This window comes from Dromiciops gliroides, chromosome 3, assembly GCF_019393635.1.
Source record: "Dromiciops gliroides isolate mDroGli1 chromosome 3, mDroGli1.pri, whole genome shotgun sequence".
Taxonomy (NCBI): Eukaryota; Metazoa; Chordata; class Mammalia; order Microbiotheria; family Microbiotheriidae; genus Dromiciops; species Dromiciops gliroides.
This window is the reverse complement of record NC_057863.1, coordinates 20,989,725-21,012,493: the sequence shown is the minus strand read 5'-3', so window position 1 is coordinate 21,012,493 and position 22,769 is coordinate 20,989,725. Positions and strand designations below refer to the sequence as shown.

The 22,769-nt window shown below is 41.3% G+C and overlaps 1 protein-coding gene across 3 annotated transcripts in view; it reads left to right on the top strand.

The window, feature by feature from the left end:
* IFT80 (intraflagellar transport 80) overlaps positions 1-22,769 on the top strand; it is a 133,472-nt gene that overhangs the window by 87,933 nt on the left and 22,770 nt on the right. For all 3 annotated transcript variants that reach the window (XM_043998068.1, XM_043998069.1, XM_043998070.1), the window contains 7 exons: positions 939-1,013; positions 9,916-10,079; positions 13,446-13,510; positions 19,182-19,317; positions 20,407-20,554; positions 21,826-21,997; positions 22,646-22,735. In XM_043998068.1, the coding sequence (XP_043854003.1) occupies positions 939-1,013; positions 9,916-10,079; positions 13,446-13,510; positions 19,182-19,317; positions 20,407-20,554; positions 21,826-21,997; positions 22,646-22,735 (850 nt within the window). The remainder of the gene's footprint in view (positions 1-938; positions 1,014-9,915; positions 10,080-13,445; positions 13,511-19,181; positions 19,318-20,406; positions 20,555-21,825; positions 21,998-22,645; positions 22,736-22,769) is intronic.

Below are 22,769 nucleotides of genomic sequence, written 5' to 3'. Positions count from 1 at the left end.
CGTTACCCCAAATAGCATTTAAATCTATTATCAGAACCAATAGATAAGTACTATGACTGCATCAAACGCAGCCTTTGTTGTATAGCGATACATTTGCATGTTGTGTTACAACAAACCTGCTGCACTTCCAGGGATGCAACTTGGGTAACCTTGGCCACTGGGAAGTTGATGACTTATGTTTTAATACTATCCTAGCCCAGCCCATAGTAGTAGTCACCTTGGCAATAAAACTTGAGTTCCCATGAGACAGCCGTCGGGGCTTGTAACTGCTGGGGATGAAGTCAGGAGGATGTAAGGAGACCAAAGAGGTCAAGTTCAGCTTCTTCCTGAAAGCAGGCATCCCTTTGATGGCTTTGAGCCGAATTTTCTGACTGGACTTCCACTCGTCCCAATGCTTTAGTGCCTGCTGTACTCCAGGCTCTATCTACCCTGGGTGTGTTCTGTGGTCAGGAAGCTTTGAGTCTGTTTGGTGGGTGCAGAATGCTTGTAGATGATTCATTTAAAAATGACTTATGGGTTCTGATTTATTCTTACATGCTCTAATGTGCTAGGGTGAAAACTCTTCTTTTGAACATAGGCTGGTTGTCATCACCAAAGTATACACTGTAAAATTGTGCTGAACAAAGTGCCAAGCAGATCAAATGAGGGAAGTCATTGACCTTAAGAAATTTGGACTGACTATCTCTTAGATGAACATCATTTTGCCATATTTTTTGTGAGGCTAGATAAAAATGGAATTGAGGACCATTTTGAAAAGGAAATACCAATGTGCAACCAAAAGCACTACATTTTAAAATTGTACCCTCAAAATAATCTATTACTTCAACATGCTAGAAAAAGTTTTATAAAATGTAACCTTACATAAAACATCTAAGTGAATTAATTAATATTTTGTATCTTTGAAATGTTAATAAACATATGTTTTATTTCTCTTTTAGTACAAAGAACTGGAATACACCACTTATATTTGACCTGAAAGAAGGAACCGTTAGCTTAATTCTACAGGCTGAAAGGTAGGTTATTTATTTTAATATTTGATCATTCAGATTTGGGCTAAATATACAAATTCCCAGCATTCTTCTAAGACAGTATGGTTCATTAACACTAGGATCAAATCAGAAACAACATACGGTTTTACAAGTTTTAATTAAATTTGATAGACTGCTCTGTGAATATTTTATTGAGCATGGTATAGTTTTCCTAGCAGAATGTTTTTTTTTTAATAAAAGTATTTTATTATTTTCCAGTTACACATAGAGATAGCTTTCAGCATTTGTTTACATAAGATTTCCAATTTCAAGTTTTTCTCCCGCCCTCCCCTCCCTCCTCCCTTCCCCCAGACAGCAGGCAACCCGATATAGGTTTTTTATACACACACACACACACACACACACACACACACACACACACACACACACATATACACATATATAACAACATTAAACATATTTCTAGCAGAATGTATTTTTACAAGGAAAGAAAATAAGTTCCTCAGAGCTATTGGCCTTTGCTTTTAACATACTGCATTAGAAAAGAGCATGATTTCATTTAGGTAGCTGGTTATTTTGATAAAAGCTTAAAATAAGATACTGTGAAACAGAAAATACACAGAATAAGTCATTGTTTTTATTTTAAACTGTATGTGGTGTGTTTTTACTTTATGCTTTCCAAAAAAACCCAATTCAGGATCTTTAACTTTAAAACACTACGCTTGGAAATACAAGAAAAAATTTTCAGGGAAAAGTTTTCTCAATCAAGAAAATATACTTTCTATGTTAACCTCTAATTTACATAGGACTCCAAAAGTTCTATCTAACATGAATTCATTATTGTTCTTGAACAATATGCACTCAGGATATCAGTTTATCAAAGAGTCAGAGGCCAAGTGTAGGAGTAACCCTATTACCTGGAGGTTATCAGTGACCTTGGGCAGATGTGAAAAAGGCCTCTTCAGGCTGAAATTTGCTCTCATCTAGCCCTTGCTTTAAAGTCACATCACCAATTCTGGGAATTCTTAACAGACTGGACTGTTTGATTTTCCCTCCTCTACTATATGGGAAGTACCAGTCTAGAAGAAGAGGATTGTGAGGAATTTCTCGAGAATGGCACAGTGTATTTTCATCACAGGGAACTATCTTGGCAAAGGTGTAGAAAGGGAGAGGTGGGATAAGCTCCTGAAAAAGGGAGCAATTTGGTTTCATAGAAGTTTCTTATAAATGGCTTGAGAGAGTAGAAAGGAGAGATGGAACCGGATTATTGAATGAGCTGTTTGTCACAGAGTTTATGCCCATCAAATGTGATTAAAATAAAGAAATACATTTCATTTATCTGGAAATTTCATTTATGTGGAAATGATGATGAATTCAGTTCAAATTAACAAGCATTTATCACAAAAGCAAATATGAAACTTTTTGTCCTCAAAAGATTTTGTATTCTGCTAAATTGATAATTGAGTTGTGACTGTGTGATGATAAAAAGTTGAGAGACATAGATTCTAGATAATTTAATCGTTTTATTAATAAGGTCATCTGGTTATTAATAAAAGAATGGTCATTTGGCTATCTCTCTCAGACCAAAGACAATCATAGTGGCAGGGCTCACAGCTTATATACCTTTGAAATGGTAGGTGGTCAATGGGGCTGAGAGTTGACTCCTGCACAGAGAGATTATCTCCACCCAGATCACCCCCAGCCTTGGGCTATCAATTCAAGACTGTATCCCCTCTTCTATGGGGGAACCCCTCGAGTGATTACCCCCCTTCCCAGGACAGAGGAGCCTTTGATTATCTAGACAAAAGGATCTGCCTCCACTCAAGCTTGAGAACCCAATGAACATCCCCACTCCAGATTAAATTTCTTTCAAGGTTGGGTGAGGTCTGAGTAAGATGAGGAGAGTCAATACAATCTCATCAGTAATGTCCTAGAAGTAAAACTGGATTGTCAGGACTCTAGAAGAAGGCGGGGGAGGCTCTGAATTTCCCCGAGATATTAGTTATTAATTATTTCTCACAACTGTAATCAGTGCATAGAACTTTTGTGTTTCTGTACTTTTAGTCAGTAGTTGTCAATTAAATAGTCTTTACAACATGGTCCTGATTGTAATATCGTTCAGAGTTTTGTGTAGAAATTGATTTTCTTTTTGTGGCGTGACACACTGGTTACATCAAACCCATCTGTAATTATTCAAAAAAGTTACTAACAATCTATACCAGAAAACTAAATGATTAAAAAAAACCTTTTGTTCAGATTGTGACATGTGGCTGGAAGTTAATTCATTGAGGTAAGAGTATATCAATAAATATATCTGGAATATTCACCCTAAGATGACAAGTTGGGCGCAAAATTGAATTCAGGAAGGAGAACATGTTAGATTTCATTTAAGAACACACACAATAGAGGCTGGAAGAGATAGAACCAAGATGGGGGAGTACAGGCCAGGGCCCAACTGAACTCTCCCAACATTCCCCTTCAAACAGCTTTAAAACAATGCCTCACATCAGGTCTTAGAGTGGCAGAGACAGCAGAAGGTCAGTGTAGGAGGGCCTCAGGAGAGCTCTGTGACACTGGGGTGGGTGCAGGCTTGGAGTATAGCAGGAATAGCAGTGGTGGGCCTTGGAGGTGGCAGCGACAGCAGCAGCAGCTTTGGGAGTTCTCAGCTGGCACTGATTAGAAACTCTGTTGCCCGCAAACATTTCTGAGTCACAGTTCTAGGGAAGAGAAGGATACAGTTAGTTAGCACGTGCAGGGGTCCAGGGGCTCTTTTAGGTAAAGACCACAGTGCAGACCACACCTCTCCCCAGATCACACCAACTCGAAAGCCCTGAAAACTTGTAGATCCTCAGAACTAGCTTGGAAAATAGCAGCACGAAAAAGCCAGAAGTTTGGGACAATGTCTCCCCTCCCCAGATGAGCAGAGCCCAACTTTAACATAAAGTTCAAAGTCAAGAGATAGGCTGGAAAAAAATGAATGAACAACAGAATTGGAGCTTGATGCTATGGTGACAGAGAAGACCAAGACATAGACTTAGAGGAAGAAAACAATGTGACTACAAGAAAACACCCCTCCTCAAGAAAAATGCTAATTGGAGCCAAGCCCAGCAAGAACTCCTGGAAGAGTTCAAGAAAAAGATGAGTGGCAGAGGAAAAATTGTGAGAAGAAATGAGAGTGATGCCAGAAAATTATGAAAAGAGCATTAATAGCTTGGTAAAAGAGGCACAACAAAGAAAAAGAAAAAAGAAAAGGAAATAATGCCTTAAAAATAGAATTGGATTAATGGTAACAAAAATTCACTGAAGAAAAGCACTCCTCAAAAAGCAGAATTGGCCAAATGGAAAAAGAGGTACGAAAGCTTACTGAAGAAAACAATTCCTTAAAAATTAGAATTGGGCAAGTGGAAGCTAATGACTCCATAAGATGTCAATAAACAATAAAACAGCAAAAAGAATGAAAAAGTAGATGAAAATGTGAAATGTCTCATTGGAAAAGCAGCTGACTTAGAAAATAGAATGAGGAGAGATAATTTAAGAATTATTGAGGAATCTGAAAGTCATGATAAAAAAAGAAACTAGACATCATATTTCAGGAAATTTTCAAGGAAAACTGCCCCCAATATCTTAGATCTAGCTGGTAAGATAAAAATTAAAAGAATCCACCGATCTCCTCCTGAAAGAGATCTCCAAGTGAAAACTCCCAGAAATAGGATAGCCAAATTCCAGAGCTCCTGGGTCAGGGAGAAGCGATTGTAAGCAGCCAAAAAGAAACAATTCAAATATCATGGAGCCACAGTCAAGAAAACGGGTGGGCTTAGAATATGATATTCCAGAGGGCAAAAGAGTTAGGAGTACAGCCAAGAATCACTTACCCAGCAAAATTGAGTGCAGTCCTCCAGGGGCAAAATGGACAAGCATTCTTGATGAAAAGGCCAGAGCTGAATAGGAAATTTGACTTTCAAATATAATAAAACTCCAGAGAAGCATAAAAGGGTAATTTTAAGGGACTTAATGAGGTTAAACTGTTTGCATTCCTCGATAGTTAGATTATATATATAAACTCCTAATAACTTTATCATTATCAGGGCAGTCAGAAGGAGTCTACATAGACAGAGGGCATGGCATGATCCAAAAAATAGGGACGCGTGGGGAGAAGAAGCAAGGGAGAAGCAGAAGGGGACAAATTTACTCACATAAATGAGGCCTGCCAGAAAGAACTTTTATAGTGGAGGGGAAAATGGAGTGGCAGAAGTGGCAGGCAGTGCTTGAACTTGACTCTCATCTGGATTGATCCAGAGAGGGAATATTATATAATTACATTTAGTTGGATATAGAAATCTATCTTAACCAAGAAGAAAGTGGAAGGGGAAAGGAATTAAAGAAAGGAAGGGGCTAATAAGAGAGAGAGTGGGTTAAGGGAAGCAGTGGTCAATTGAGGAGGGACCGGATGAAAAGAGAAAGAAGGATAAACAGAAGAAAATAGGATAACAGGAAATACTCAGTTCATAATCATAACAGAGAATGTGAATGGGATGAGCCGAACCATAAAACAGAAGCAGATGATAGAATGGATTAGAAACCAGAATCTACCAATATGTTGTGTAAGAGACACAAGATGCCAAAGACACAAGAATTAAAATAAGGAGGTGGAGCAGAATCTGTTATGCTTCGGCTGAAGTAAAATGCAGGGGTAGTAGTCATGATCTCAGACAAAGCAAAAAAAAAAAAATAGACCTAATTAAAAGAGATAATCAAGGAAACTACTTTTTTTGCTAAAAATTGTCATAGACAGTGAAATGCTATAAAATTTTTTATGGCAAATTTCTCTGATAAAGGCCTTATTTCTCAAATATGTAGGGAACTCAGTCAAATTTGTAAAAATAAGAGCCATTCCCCGACTGATAAATGGTCAAAGGATATGAACAGGCAGTTTTCAAAAGAAATAAAAGATATTTGTAGTCAGTGACTAATATGGAGGTGTTTTACATAATTGCACGTGTATAACTTTTATCTGATTGCTTACTGCTTTAGGGAGGAGGCAGGGGAGGGAAGAAAGGAGAGATAGAATTTGGAACTCAAAACGTTAAATAAAAATATTTTTTAAAAAAGATACCTATAGTCATATAAAAGTGCTCTAAATTACTGTTAATTAGACAGCTCTGAGGTACCACCTCGCACCTATCAGAAATGACAAATGCTGGAGGGGATGAAGGAAAATAGGTACATTAGTGAATTGTTGGTGGAGTAGTGAACTGGACCAACCATTCAAACAGCTATCAAACTGTCTATAGCCTTTGAATGAGCAGTGCCACTACTTCGTCTTTACCCTAAAAAGATCAAAGGAAAAGGAAAAAGACCTATTTGTACAAAAACAATTGTAGCAGCTCTTTTTGTGGCACCAAAGATTAGAAATTGAGATGATGCTCATCAGTTGAGGAGGAGCTGATCAAGTTGTGGTATATGGTAGTGACGGAATACTGCTTTAAGCAATGGCGAGGTGAATGGTTTCAGAAAAGCTTGGCAAGACCTGTATGAACTGATGCAAAGTGAAGCGAGAAAGTGAGAAAGTTGTGCATAGTAACAGGTCATGAGTGTACAGAGGGTGGGCTAGAGCTCACAGAGTATAAACTGCCTTGAGTAAATGCAAACAGCCAAAGAAGTTCCAACTACCCTATGGGAAAACTCGCAAGTGACTCTGGGCCATCCTGGCACTAAGCCTTATTTGTTCTGTTTCTGTAAAATACCTGAGCTGGCCTGGGATTAGTGTGAGGATCCATGATGTTACCTTGACCCGGGATGACTGGCCACTTGTGAGTAAACCCCCATAAACACCCTAGTCAACCTCATTAATTAACCATATAAAACCTGTTAATAACCGAGCTGGTGTGAGCCCCTCTTTCTTTAGTATCTCAATATTCTCTCAGAGGGTTTCACCCGACAATTGTCATAATTAGGGCCGGATAGTCTGTCCCCTTACAACAATATTTGAAAGGATTTGGGGAGCTCTTCAGATGAAACGGGTTTTGAGAAATGTCTTCAAGGAAAAAAATGACTCATTTACTATATACAGAACTAATTTTAGTAGATTCTTCAGGACTCCTTTTGAAGGGATCATTATATGTTGGAAGTTAAAGGCTGAATTCTGAAAGTACAAGGTGAAAAAATGAATTTCTTTGAAAATCACAAATTTGACTTATTGTATTCCATCATGCTGAATTAATGTTTCAAAAATGTTCTCTATAAAACTTCACTTTGAGGTTGGTTTCTCAAAACAAAGTACTAATAATTAAAACTTATTTTTTAATAAAAAAAGATGAACTCAATGCAATTTTGAAGTACACTTTTCTTGTTTTGCTTTGTTTTGTGATATATCTGATATGGAAATATGTTTTGCCTGATTTTACATGTATAATTGATATCTTCCTGTGTTCCTTATTAATGGGTGGGGGGAAGGAGAGAATCTGGGACTCAAAATTTAAAAATAAAAGTATGCTAAAAATAAGTAATAAGGAGAAAGAAAACACAATACTTTTAACTATGCCAAGCTGTGCCCTAGAGCAAAAAGCTACCTATTTAACAAAAATGCACTCTCAGTGATCCCACATGGTGGTGGTTTTTGGCCTGACACAATCTTTGGGGAATCAGGGCTGCTGTGGCACACACATAGCCATGAATGTAGTGTGTTTTTAGTGACTTTCTCTCCAAAAGGAATAGCATGAAGGACCTTATTCAGGAGATGTATGATGTGAACAGCAGGGGCACCTATCCTGTGATAAAAGCCCGAGATACCTCAATCTGATAAAGACCCCGGACTCCCTTAGGGCCCCCTGCCCTGTATGGTGAAGGCTCACAGGGTGGGAAGACCTGCTGTCGTCCTAACTGGTTTGTACAGAGTAAGGGAAGGGCCACACGTTGGGGACAATTCCCGGTCATCTCTGCAATGATGAGTGGTGTTTGTGTGCACACACATGTCCTACTAAAGGCCTAGGGGAGGAGGAGCCATTCTCAGGTGAAGACAGCTTCTGTTACCTGGGGTCAGGGTGATGGACGACCTTGTGCTTTGAGTAAAGTTAAAAAGCTTTACATGAAAGCGTTAGGTGAGTGGGTAGCTGTTGTGAACAACAGTGGAAAGCCAGCAGTCATACCATCATGGGTGAAGGGCTTGGCAGAAGGAAAGTCAATCATTGGGCTTCCCAGTGTAAGGAGAAATGGGATGTTGTTTCATTTTCTGGCTGTTCCCACTTTGGGACTGAAGCCCACGCTCTGCAGACCCATCACACGTATGGTTCAGATGTTTGACCATTACCAACCCTACATTGAACGAGCACCATGAGGGTAGTTAGAATGTTTATTGAGCACCACGGGGAATTACACCCTTTTAGATGAGACAAGGTTATTTGAATGCAGGGGAACAGGACCGGCACAAATAACTGCATTAACAGATCATTCACCAGGAGAGGCTGCCCAGAAGACCTGAGTTCAGATCCTGTCTCTGTGTGACTGTGGGCAAGTGCCTTGGCTTTTCCGGGCCTCGTGTAATTTTAAGGGGTTGCATAAGCTGCTGTTCTCTGAAGCACTGTCCAAGGGTCGGGAAAGGGACCATGGAACGTGAGTCCAGGGATCAGTGTAAGCAAAGGAGGGAGGAGGTCAGGTAGCAACCTCACCCATATTTGCAGCCTCCAAGTTTTTCCTCCTAACATATCTGATCCGCTGCCTCTGTGACGGGTCATGTGTCCATCCCTGTCCCTTTCCTTCCACCCTCATGAGCCCTGCTCTGGCTCACCCCCTGAGACCGCACCCTGGACTCCCGGCTCCTTGACGGAAACTTGTTCTATGTGATTGTTTCTGCCCTCCACGCCTATTGTACTTTAAAATAATAGTGCTGTTCTTTCGTTTCCTTGCCCCATTCACATGAGCTCACGGTTTTCCTTTTTAAGCTTCTGCCAGAGTAACAAGATTGTATTTAACTTTTGCTTCCTTGTCCAGTGTGGCTCATATTCAGTGATTTGTGTCCCAGGCCTCTCTCTGTCCCTGTCGGCCTCTGTCTTTGGCGACAGCTTCTGTTCTTGTTTCAGGGTTGGGAGGTGAGGGTTGCTCTTGGGCACTGGCAGTGCTAATATTAATCAAGTAAAAGGGTGTTTTTTGAAAGCACTATCCTCCAGGAAAAGCCTCTGCTCAGAAACCTTCAACGATTCCCTATTGCCACCCTTGATTTTTTTTCTTTGACAATTCCTTAATCTGAAGTTTTGTTTTTTAACTGTTTTCTCTCACAACCCAGCTAATGTGGGGATGTTTTCTTATGTGTTTTCTAATGTGGGGATGTATAACTTATATTGAATTGCTTGAGTTTTGTGGGGTGGGGAGGTGGGAAGGGAGGGAGGAAGAGAAGTCGGAACACAAAGTTTTAAAAAATTGATGTCAAATTTTGTTTTTACATATATTTTGGAAAATAAAATTCTTTTTTTTTTTTTTTGGTGAGGCAATTGGGGTTAAGTGACTTGCCCAGGGTCACACAGCTAGTAAGTGTCAAGTGTCTGAGGCCAGATTTGAACTCAGTTACTCCTGAATCCAGGGCCAGTGCTTTATCCACTGTGCCACCTAGCTGCCCCAGAAAATAAAATTCTAAACAGGAAAAAAGAAAGAAATCAAGGGAAGAGAGAGTGGCCAGGAGGAGATAGTGGTCAGTATCATAAAATGCTCTTTAGAAGAAGGGTGAGGCTGTAAAGGAAGATATTGGAGCAGGAGCCATGGGAACAAGGGCACAATACTAAGGGGACTCCTATGAATAGGGCCAAGTGAATTGTCATTCCTAAACCCAGCTACTTCTCATCATTTCAAAGCTGCCAAAACCAGTTCCAAATGAAGTAAAAGAACAGCATCCAAGGAGAGATTTGGAAAATTAATTTGTTATTTTTTGTATTTGTAGGCAATTTCTTCTTGTAGATGGAGGAGGCATCTACTTATATTCTTACGAAGGACGATTCATTTCCTCTCCAAAATTTCCGGGGATGAGAACAGATATTCTGAATGCCCAGACAGTATCTTTAAGTAATGATACTATAGCAATAAAAGACAAAGCAGATGAGAAAAGTATGTATATTTTCGTTGCTTACCTATTTGTAAGGAAGTTTCATGCAAATGTGTTGTTACCACTGAAGAATTACTTCTTGAGTTCCAAGGACCTGCACAAGTATCCACAGATCGTAGATACTTTGTGATGACTTGCTGTGGCCAACCTCTCCACATTTAGCTCGGTGGGCCCTTGGACAATAGACCTGCGTATCATCTTTAAAAAATACAAATAAGTGAAAGTATTATTTTCAGAAAAAACCCTCAAGTTTGGACTTGAGTCATAGGCAACAACAGTGAGAATAATTTTCTTGATTTGGGTTTAAAATAGATTAATTTTCAAATATAAATGCTTATATTACAACTCTCACTAAAATCACTACTTGTTGACTTGGATTGGTTTGGAACAAAGATAAACCTTGTTCCCTCGCCAGCCTTAGTGTGGCGGTAACCAGAGATTGATGAAGGTTCTGCCAAATGCTGGGTCGTTCTGTTAGCTTGGAAAGGGATGTGTAGACCTGGCAACGGATCACATGTCCAGAGACCAGCCTAACGAAACAATGGGGAGCACCACTGGGCTGACCACTGGATGTTGAATTTTTAAGTCATTCCTGTTTGACTTTGAAATATACTGGCACTTAAATATATGTAAGGGTTTTATATTTGTTAGATATTTGGGGAATCTACAGCATAGTAAAACTATTTTGCAAGGGGCTTCACTATACCAGAGAGTAGATATGTTGTGGACTAACTGGTGTCTCATTTATTTTGCAACATGTGGCTGTTAGTGCAGCAGAAAAAAATGTCTCGTGTGAATGTTAATGTGGTCAGCCAAGCCGGCTAATATTATAAAGGGGATCTTCAGATGGAATCTTAAACTGTGTTGTGGGGCCCTGACTCCAAAAAGAGTTAGAAAGTGCCTGGCCACGGCCTTGTGTCTCCCCCCATGATGTGGAGAGAAGCCCCGCTCATAGCTGCCTTCCAGCTTCCTTTTTAAGTGGGAGTCAGGTCTTGAGGTGATCTGGCTTTGATATACCTTCCTGATGAGCTTCAGTGTGTGTAGGAATTGAAATACATAAGAACCAATGAAAACCATGCTCAGGGAGCACAGAGAATCACAGATCCCTCCGAAAGGAGCCCAAGACATTGGAATCTGCCATGCACCTGACAAGTCTCTGAGGCAGCCCTTCCCTTTGGGACCGGTTTGGTTGTTAGCAAGCTTTTCCCGGCCTCAAGACTACCTTTGCCCCTGCGCACTTCCCCCCTCTTGGGTCAGGTGGAGCCGATCTAATCCCCCTTCCTTCCTAATTCCTCCACCCTTCACATACTTGGAGACAGCTTCTCTCCAGGCCTCAGGCCAGTCATTGACTGTGTTCCTCTGGATTCTCTTCAGTGCATCCATTTGGGTTCTTCAAACACGGTGCCAGGACTTGACACAATTTTCCAGAGCAAAGCAGAGTGGGAGTGCGAGCTCCTTGGTCCTCAGCACTCCTCCTCTGACAGGGAAGCCTGAGAGCACCTTCTCTTTGTTGGCTGCCTCCTCTTGCTGTTGGTTCAGAATGAGCTCGCAGGCCACTGACCGCAGGCCAGCCATCCAGTGGCATCTCTTACCTTGGACTTAGGAACGTTATTTTAAAAGAAAAAGACCCTGAAACTCAAATGTAAACTTTTTTTTGTATCCCTCTTAAATATGATTAGATTCAGTCCAACATTCTGGCCTGTCCAGGTCTTTTTGGATCCAGACTCTGTCATACAGTGTGCATGTGTCTTCCCAAGTTTGTTATTTACCCATTTGAACAGCATGCCAGTTATGTCCCTATCTAACCCATTGGTAAGAATGTGAAATAATACATAGTCAGACACTGTTTCCGGGGCCCTCCAGTGGAAACCTCCTTCAAAGTCAGTAGCAAACCATTAATGCGCCTACACTTTGGGTCAGAGTATTCAACTAGTTTAACATCCTTCTAATTGTCCATCCTTTGGCCAACGCCTCACCATCTTTCCCACAAGAATAATAAAAGAGACTTGGTTAAATGCTTTGCTAAAATTTAGGTTAGCTCTATGGCATGCCTCTGTTCATTATCTCTGCTAATTGTCAAAAAACGAAGTGAATCTGGTATAACCTGTGTTTATAGAATCCACGTTGGCTCTTTGTGGTCACTGCTTCCTTTTCAAGGGGTTCTCCACCCCTTTAATAATACATTGTTGAATTTTGCTAGGTAGCTAATTAAACTCACTGTCCTTTAGTTTACAAATTTCATTAGCTTCTCTTCTTTGAGAATCAAAATATTCAACCATGTCTAATTCTACAGTACCTTTTAAATTTATATTTTTTTTAAATAACAGAAATCTATTCTCTCCCTCCCACTTCCCTGTAACCCCCTTAACAAAGGGAAAACCAAACCAAACCTAACGAAACCCTTGTTCCCCCTTCCCCACCAGGCCAACGACTTTCAGGTTCCATCTATTCAGCCCAATTTGCCAATGTTGCCAATCCACCAGAGGTCAGTCAGTACGGCTGAGTGGCTAGGGGACTCGCTTTGGAGTCAGGATGATCTGGGTTCAGATTCTACCTCAAGCCCTAGCTGTGTGAACTTGGACTAGCGCCTTACCTTGTAGGGGCCTCAGGCTACTCTCAAAGGCTATAAATGACAGCTGTATTGTTAATCAGCTTTGGGAGGTGGAACCTTCCACATCTGGCATCTTCTACCCTGGTGAAATCAAAAGTCTGTCCTCCCCAGGAAAGGACAAGACCCCTCACTGTGCTAGCGTCCAGCCCCTGTCCCTCCCTTCAATAAGGAAAAGTCAGCATTAAGAAAACTTTGTTTAATATCGATCATTCTTTTGTAGCTGAATTTTTGTTTGTGAAAAATGACTGTGGAGAAATAATAGAAAGTTATAAGTGTCTTCTGGCTATAGCCTGAAGAATGATAATTAATGTACTTTATGTGAGATAAAAACATAGTGAAGGAGGGACTGTTCTTTTCTCTGGGTTTTGTTAGATAATTTGGGTGATAATTTAACTCATCCTCACCATTAGGATATGGGATTTTTGGTTTTTTAAAAATAATTTCTCTTAAACACAGCATAGTTCACAAGACAGATTTGGATTATCTGCTGCCTTCCTCGTGAAACACTGGCACCCTAGTTTTTAGAAAATAGTCTTAATTCAGGGGAATGTTATGTTTTAGGAAAGAATATTCAACCCATCTCTCATTTTTATGTGAAGATTTGGACTATATTGGTAAATTTGAGCAGTGAATTCAAAATTCTTTTGTGTCTAGAGTGAATTATGACAGTTTTCATTAAGAATATAGTAAGTTATGGAAACTTACAAGTATAAGAAATGTTATATGACACATTAATTGATGTTATGATTTTTTTTAGTTATCTTCTTATTTGAGGCATCATCAGGAAAACCCCTAGGTGATGGAAAAATTCTTTCCCATAAGGTAAGGGGTGTTGAAAAATTCTTCTCTAAATAATGTCTTGTTTATATACTTGAATGTTTAAAATACTAACAGTTTTACAAAGTAAAAGGAATATAGTTTAACTATACAATTATAGTTAGTGTTACCTTTATATGAACTGTTTTACTTAGAGAAATATCTCAGTTTAAAATGTCACTGACCGAGGGGCAGCTAGGTGGCGCAGTGGATAGAGCACCGGCCCTGGAGTCAGGAGTACCTGAGTTCAAATCCGGCCTCAGACACTTAACACTTACTAGCTGTGTGACCCTGGGCAAGTCACTTAACCCCAATTGCCTCTCTAAAAAAAAAAAAATGTCACTGACCGAGGGGCAGCTAGGTGGCGTGGTGGATAGAGCACCGGCCCTGGAGTCAGGAGGACCTGAGTTCAAATCCAGCCTCAGACACTTGATACTTACTAGCTGTGTGACCTTGGGCAAGTCACTTAACCCCAATTGCCTCACCAAAAAAAAAAAAAAAGTCGCTGACCAATGGCTGTAATAGGGAAAACAAATAAGAAATTAAAGAATTTATACTTCTGTTGTCTGGGCTTATCATGTTTCATGTAAGTGAGGTATTCTTGCCTTGATTAAAGTAGTTGATAGCCATGAGCAAATGAAGCTGTTTGGATTTCAGTATATCTTAACATCCCTCAGACTTCAGTTCCATACTATGTAAAAGTGCATTTAAAGTAGAAAGTATCTTCCTCAACAGAAGAGCAAAACACCAATATTTCTCTCTCTTTTTTTTCTTTTTGCGTGTGTGAGGCAATTGGGGTTAAGTGACTTGCCCAGGGTCACACAGCTAGTAAGTGTCAAGTGTCTGAGGCCGGATTTGAACTCAGGTCCTCCTGAATGCAGGGCCAGTGCTCTCTCCACTGTGCCACCTCGCTGCCCCCGCAGAACACCAATATTGATGAATTTACTGTTACTTAGTTTCTCCAGACTCTGGATGATGTGCCACTGTTGTGTGACCTCAGGCCCTGTTCTTCTCAGGGATTCAGTTTCCTCATATGTAAAAGGGACCCATTGGACTAAATGACCTTGGCGATTGCCTCTAGTTCTGTTCCTGTATGACTGTGCACTCTGATGGATCTGATTCCATTTGAGCGGTGTTTCCCCTAGATTGAGAGCACAGGGGAATTCGCCTCTCCATCTCCGCAGATCCTGGCAGAAAACCCCACCAAGGTGTGGGGAGCCTTTCTGGAGTCTGTTTTCCTTCCCTTTCTTTCCCTTTAGCCCTTTCCTGTCCTGCACATTTTCAGCTAGATGTCCTTGTTGGTAATAGGATTTGGCACACTTATGCCCACCACGTTGAGTACTAGCAGTTAATTTGATGTTTCTGGGTGGTATAGGAGCTGTGCGAGACTTAGTGCTCATGCCCCCTTTTCTCCATTTTCCTCTTATCCGCTGTAGAGTGGAACAGAACCACAAAGAGTGAGCGTTAGTGTGTATTTTTGTGCATTTGAGAGGTCACCGTAGCTAAAATAGAACTCAGGAATTTTCTGGGGATAAGCTGTTCCCTCCCTAGCTAGAGTGGCCCTCAGACAGAAGACACACGTCCTGTTGATGAGTCCTCATTGGGTGACTTTCTGGCTTGGTAAAAGTTGGTCCGGCTCTGGAAAACTAAGGATGATAAGAAAAGTCATTTGTTCTCTTGAGGGATTCCTCTAGTAGAAGGCAGGATGTTCATGCACAGGACCCTAGATTTAGAGCTAGGGCCGACCTAGACATCACCTGGGCCCATCCCTCTCATTTCCCAGGTAAGGACACTTGGCCTATAGGGAATGACAGAGCAGAGGTTTATAGGCCAGGCTCTCTCTCCTCAGTCTCTTTAACTCCCCTGGGCTGCCTCCCAGCCTTCATCAAAGTTGTGTTTCCTCTGGCTTTGTTTATAAAGCTGATTGTGGAGGAGCAGAACTAGTAATTCTTCGAGGCTGTTAGGGTTGAGTTAAAAGATGAATTGTATTCTCATTGGAAAGTGTTAATGATGTGTATTTGTATTACAAACTTCAGCGTCTGATCTCTTTGAGGGAGTTTCCCCCAACTAGTTGGAAAAATGAAGTCCTCGGTTCATTCCTCACTTAACTCCATTAATGCTTTTATGCCCCTTTACTCACTGGCATATCATTTATTTTTAAGCAATTCTTACTTGCTTATCACTTTACATGGTGATGTCACATAGTGACTAGGAAGCCAGCCTCCAAGCAAGAAGGACCTGGATTTGAGGCTTGGCTCTGTGTGACCCTGGGCAAGTCACTTCACTTCCAGAGCAGATGTTGACCTGCATTGGTAAGGACCCCTTCTCAAGCAGTTCTTCATATCCTACAGGAAGGAAGTCACAAATCTAACACTTATATCATTGTTTAAACAATTGTTTAATTTGATGTGAATGTGAAGAAAGATTGTAGCGGTTGTGAGCAAATAGCAACACTCATGAAATTGCAGATCTCCCAAAGGCATTTAATTTCTATCCTGAACATCTCGGTAGCTTCAATATTACCTATGAGATGACACCCGTGCCCCCCCCCCTCCCGCAGCTGAGTATATGCATCACACGGAGAGGGGCTCAATGCACAGTCCTGGCTATTGCCAACTCCCATTGGCCTTTCTCCTGTCTCCTGACTCCTATTCCTCTTGAACCCCTCTCCCCTCCTTCCTGTCAGTAACCTCACCTTCTTTGTGTCGTTAATTTTCCCTTAGATGTCCCTCCCCACTGAACCATTCAAGGTGGAGGCCTTGACCCCTCCCCCACCTCTATCCCTTCCTAGGCAGGGCAGGTGCTTGCTGGGCTCTGTCTGTGGACTGAGCTGGACCATCTCCAAATGGAGTATACTAGTCTGCAGGATCAAGTTTTAGCCACGAAAGACAAAGGCTCTGACCCCAGCAATAGCTGAAGCACCTTTCAGTCTCACAGCCCGTTGAGTGATTCTGCCAGAGAAAGTATCCACTCAGGCTGAAGAGGTGCCAGATTGGGAGACTGCGTCTGACTCTCCAAACTGGACCCACGGCTCTGCTCCCCGTCACACCAGGATGGGATTTATGGTCCTGGATCTAGAGGTGGAAGCGACTTTGGCCATTAAAACCTGCACCTTCATCTCATCAAAGTGAAGGTCACACAAGGACAGAGGCCCCCCCCCCCCACAGCTCTGAGCCATCACTCTTGTCCACTGTATCATTTTGCCTCCCCAAAACTTGTCACGTCACAATTATCCAGGCAGGTACTTGGTGGGTATCATCATCGGTCAATTATAAACTGTCCTTTGCTGCAGTGATTAAAAAAATTTATCTTGAACCTCAAGCAAGCTTTTGAAAACCCCATGTTTTCCCAAGCTATTCATAGCAACTCAAGCCCAAACACAAGCAGTCTCAGTGGCAGATGTTCTAACACTTTGGAAACCGAGTCAGTGTCTAACTTGGAGTGAGCTTACAATGATCATGCAAGTCCTTTTCATTTAAAAAAATGTTCAATTACCAAGAATCTTCTTTTTCCTCTCTCCTACTTGACTCCACCCACTGGGGAAAAAGCGTCAGAGACAAAGAGAAATGAAGAACCCTGAATCATGAGCACAGCCAAGCACCCCATGCGCCTTTCTCATTCTGTGCATTCATCCATCTGTCATGAGGTGGGCAGCACTCTTTCTTATCTGTTCTCTGGAATGGAGTCAGACATTTAGCTGATTCTTCAATCATATTAATATCATAATATAAACTGTTCTTTTGGTCTGCTCGCTTCCCACTGCCTGAATTCCTACATTCATCTTTCCATGTCTCTTAGAAACTTTTTCCTTATTTCTTACAGCACAGTCGTATTCCTAATCTTCATATACCACAGTTTATTTAGCCATTCCCTAGCTGATCTGCATCAAGGTCAGACCATATACTCCCACTGGGACGAACAAGCCCAGACTCCACTGAACACTGCAAAACATGCCGTTTTTATTCAACCTATAGATTTTGCTATTGATTCTTTCCATCCCTCACAAGCACCACCCTTCTTCTTGACTGCTCCCTGGAGCTGAAGGTCAATCAGATGCAATTGGAGACTGGTCTGGACAGCTTTACAACTGCATACAAATAGGCCCCTGACTGCCAGCAGACCCCTCAAAGTCCCCTTGGACCTGGATGGGCTTGCTTATCAACTCCAAATTTTTCTCACTGGCCACCTTTCAGTCTGAAGGGCAAGGCCATTCAGCGGGTCATTCCCAAAAGGTGGTTTTCACCTGAAACTTACAACACTTGGTGATTCACAGGATTTTTCACTGGTTGCTGGTCTCAGAGGCCCATGGGGACACAGACTTCTACCTTCCAGCCCTATAACCACTTCCTTTTTTGTCAGAAAGCTGGAGGCAGAAATGAAGGAGAAGCTTTCCAGCAGAGATTTGGGTGCCAGGACCCAAGAGCAAGGAAGAGCAGGCTCTCAGCTGTTCTTGGATGGATGGAGATTTCTTTTCCCAGCCTGGAATTTGTCTGTGCCAGCCCCAGAACCAGACTGTAGGTCCTCAAAGTCGGACATCTCCAGTGGTCGCAGGTGCACTGGAGAGAACTTAGCCTAGCACTGTGGTGAGCACAGGCTCACTGCACACCGGCCTGCCACTGCCGGCCCTCCACAGGACCTGTGCCACTTGTTGGAAGGGTTGTGTCCTGGGTCCGGACTTGCTTGTCTTGCTCCCTAAGACACAGCTCTTCATTAATGGTGCAGCTTAGTCGTTGAATGACCCAGCAGCTCTCCCCACCGTTTGACTCAAGTCTAACCATCTCCATGAAGCCTTCCCTGGCCCCCTGGCTGAAAGAGAGCTCATCCCTTCTAACATTTCTGGACTCCGAAGTCACCCATTTCACATCCTACTTTGTATCAAACTGCTCTGTGTACCCCCTCTCACTATCAAGCTCCTTTAGACTTTAAGGCGGTCCCTGAGGGCGGGTGCCATTTTGTTTTTCATACCGCAGCTCCAGTTCCTGACCACGTTAACACATTTATTGAATTGGACAGAATTAAAATGCTAGCCGTACTAAAAATTATTTGATGGATTTCTCATGAGTATGAATAATGAAGTAACATCTAGGTGCTCATATGTTTAATTGGGTTGTGATTGTGATTTTTCCACTAAAGTCCTGCTTTGTTGCCTAATTGTGATGTGCAGGTGACCCTGGGTTTGACAAACTCTACTAAGCTGGGAAGGCTTCAAGTACAGGGCTGAAGGTAGACTGCCTGGTATCTGAGGAACAGAGAGGCTCAGGATCAGATTGGTCACATGACCAGAGCCATGGATTTTTTGGTCTTAGAAATTATGGAAGATTTTCTACCAAATTCTAATGAAGTTAAGATACACACCCTTTCAGTGGAAAAGTGTCTATATCAGTGAGCTCCAGGATTCTTGAAAGATGTTTATAAGTAGAAAGTCAATGAAATTTTCTTCTATGTAAAATTAAAAAAGTTTTTTAAAAAAATTTTTATTTATCTCTTTTATTTTTACATCACTTGCACTTCTTATTGTATCCACCCACCCGCCTCCTCCCAGAGAACTCTCCCTAAACTAACATTAAATTAGAAATCTGACATTATATATAGCGTACGTTTGGAGTATTCTTAAATTGACATTTATCCTTGGGGGGAAAACTCTAATCATACTTTTTTTTCCCATTTTTCATCTTAGAATGAAATCTTGGAAATTGCTTTGGATCAAAAAGGACTTACGAATGAAAGAAAAATTGCTTTTATTGACAAAAATAGAGATCTTTATATTACTTCCGTTAAACGATTTGGGAAGGAAGAACAAATTATTAAACTTGGTAATATAAAGTTGTTTCCATTCTCTCAACATATGGAACATAAACTTCTGGAGGGCAGAGACTTTTATGATAGCTTGTGCCTGACACAGAATAAAAACTTTGTGAATGTTGAAAAGCATGTGTTAATATTGGGCTTGTTCAGATAAGTATGGGAATTTTAACGAAGGCATTTGGCTCAATTCACAAGGTTTGTTTTCTGCTTGTGTGTCCCAGAGTTTGGCCTTGCCAATTGAGCTAAAACAGCTCTATTAACTCTTATTCCAAATTTTTAGGAGGGATTATTCCAAAAGTTTATGTTTCATTTATCAGGTAACCAGAAGACTTAAGGAGCTCTATAATAGGATGGGATGGGGAGAGGGTGAGGGTTGGAGTTGAGAAGGCAGATAGTATATATCTCTTGTGGATAGCTGGGTTTTCTTTTGAGGATATAATAAATTCAACCTGTTGCTTTCCAAAAAAATACTAGGGGATCAGGATGTCACTGACTTCACTGGATTTAGAAAGACACACCCCAGCATGCACCGCACCCCAACTGCACATGCGCACACCACATTCCTGCATACAGGCACATACATGCACATGTTCACACACGTATACACCTGCACACACACCACACACCCCAGCACACACACACACACACACGGGCATGCACATGTTCACACACGTACACTCCCACACACAAAGCCCAGCTCTGGATCTTACATCTGCCATATATGGCCTCGGTGATCCTGGGTGAGTTGCTTAGGCTCCTCCCGCTCTAGGTAACTTTCTAAGACACACCATGGCAGAGGAGGTGCCAGCCCGAGGTCCTGGGGTATGTGGCCTTAGCTGAAAGTTCTCATGCCAGTGAGACTGTGAAGCCCAGGCCTCATCCTTATCCCCGCACCTCTGCCTCCCCCACAGACCTTCCTCTGCAAGGAAGGTGCTGGATCATTTTAAGTGACTCTGAAATTTTTTCATGAAGTTGCTTTGAAGAATTTATTTCACCAACATTTCTAGTAGGAATGTTCTTAATGGTTTGCTAACATGTAAGTTATCACCATATTTTACGTAGTGTCAGTAAAAATCTAATCACCTTTTCATGTGCAGGTACAATGGTACATACTCTGGCATGGTGTGACACATCTAACATACTTTGTGGACTTCAGGATACTCGTTTCACAGTTTGGTATTATCCCAATACAGTTTATGTCGATCGAGACATTTTGCCCAAAACGTTGTTTGAAAGGGATGCAAGGTAATATCTCTTTTGCATGAAGCCATATTTGTTGTGGCTAATGAACATACACAAAAGGGCTGAACCTGTTTCTTGACTTAGAATTTTAACTGGGGAAAATATTCCACCGGTCAGATTCAGTGAAATTGTTCAGCTCCACCCAGCATTATCTGACTTGGGTAAAGGATATTGTTTTGTGACTATTGAATTGGAAAGTATTGGGTATTATTTGTTTACATGCAAACATGCCATGGGTGCATGTAACACGTGTCTAGATAGAGACAATATCACCATGTATAGGGAGGTACATATAGATATACACTAATAGAGTTCCTTTTTCCCCCCACTGAGATGAGGAGCATAACTATCTAGATTCCCCAAATCTTTTAAGTTTAGCCATTTGGTCATAAGAAATACTAATAAAAATACCTTTTTACCCCAAAACTCCTCTTTCAAAAAACACAGATTTTTTTCAATCTGGTTTCTAGTCTGGTTTTCACTTCAAAATTCCATTTATTAGTAGAACTCACTAAAATGTCTTAATTTGTTTCAGCGTATTTTTTAAGTTGGGCAGCTAGGTGGCTAGGTGCTGGGCCTGGAGTTCAAATCTGACCTCAGACACTTAGTAGCTGGGTGATCCTGGGCAAGTCTTTTAATCCTTCTTTCCTCAGTTTCCTCATCTATAAAATGATCTGGAGAAGGAAATGGCAAACCACTCTAGTATTTTTGCCAAGAAAACCCCAAATGGGGTCACAAAGAGTTGGATAAAACAGAAATGATTGATAAACAACCAAAAAATTGTGGCAGTTACTGAAACTCCTATTGAACTTCACCTTTTAAAATACTTATCTCTGAAGAGTCTTGTGCAGTATTAGTCGAGAATCATTAAGGCTACTCTTGTCCATCTCTTATTATAAGAATAACATAAAGTTTTGCCCTTTTATTTTTATTCACATTTTAAGGACTACATTTTTCTGGAAGTTGAATGATTTAGTGTTGACAAAGTAGAAGCTCAGAAACTGTTTAGAGTCTATAATTCCAAATACTACTCAGGCTAAACCTCAAATATGCAATGACTTTTGATATACTATACATTTATGTGCAAGTACATACAGTAAGGCACAGTTCATTTTTACTATAAAAATTTCTTTTCACCTTTGAGTTTGAGGGCTCAGATAGGGTAAGATATGCAATTACTGAAAACCTGTAATAGTCTGTAGAAAAAATTGTTCTTGGAATACAGTGCTCATTTTTAAAATTTTGAAGTAACTTAGCATTTACTCTTTTAACAGTGAGTTCAGTAAAAATCCCCACATTGTGAGTTTTGTTGGGAATCAGGTCACCATAAGAAGAGCAGACGGCTCTCTGGTTCACGTGAGCATGTCGCCGTACCCCGCGATCCTTCACGAGTATGTTAGCAGTTCAAAATGGGAAGATGCCTTAAGACTGTGCCGCTTTGTTAAGGTGTGTTCAGTTTACTCAAGTTGAAATGAACCTGGACGTTGTCTTAAATTGATGTTGAGTTGTCGGCGACCAGCAGAACTCTCAGGGCCAGGGTGCAGCTAAGGGTGGAGGGGCAAGAGATAGTTGGGGCAGGTGTCATCGTGTTTTCCTTCCCCCAGGGCGCTTCTTCTTGCAGTCCTTTGGGGTGGCGAGATAGCACTGGGGACAAGGCCCTCAGAGCCCCCACGGGGAAGGCGACATTTGCGAGAAGCCCACGTGCCCTGCTAGTCCTTAGGGTCGCTTGGGTGACTCCTAGGAACTCCCGACGACATGCGCATCCCGCAGGCCTTCAACCTAACTTTGGCACGAGGGTTTATTTTCAATTCCCTAAATTAGTTTCTTTGGTAATTTGGAAAAAAGCAAAAACACGCTTAATTAAAATTAGATCTGTATTTGGTGTTTCTGCACCTATCCAAAGAGACTCTCCATGAACTCAAGCTATTTTGAAGTTAGCCCTTTAGCACGCTTTGTTAGAGAGTTTACTTTTAAAACTAAAACAGAATTACAGCTATTATTTCAGTTTGGGTTCTTCAGTTGTTTGTTTTAATACAGCTCAGCCGTAAAAAGCTAAATATCTTCTGGGATTCTTATTCTCCTGTTTCACTGTAGGAGCAGACAATGTGGGCTTGCCTGGCAGCCATGTCAGTGGCCAACAGAGACATGGCGACTGCAGAAATAGCCTATGCCGCCATCGGGGAAGTAAGCTAATGACGCGCCTTTGTGTTTTTAAGCC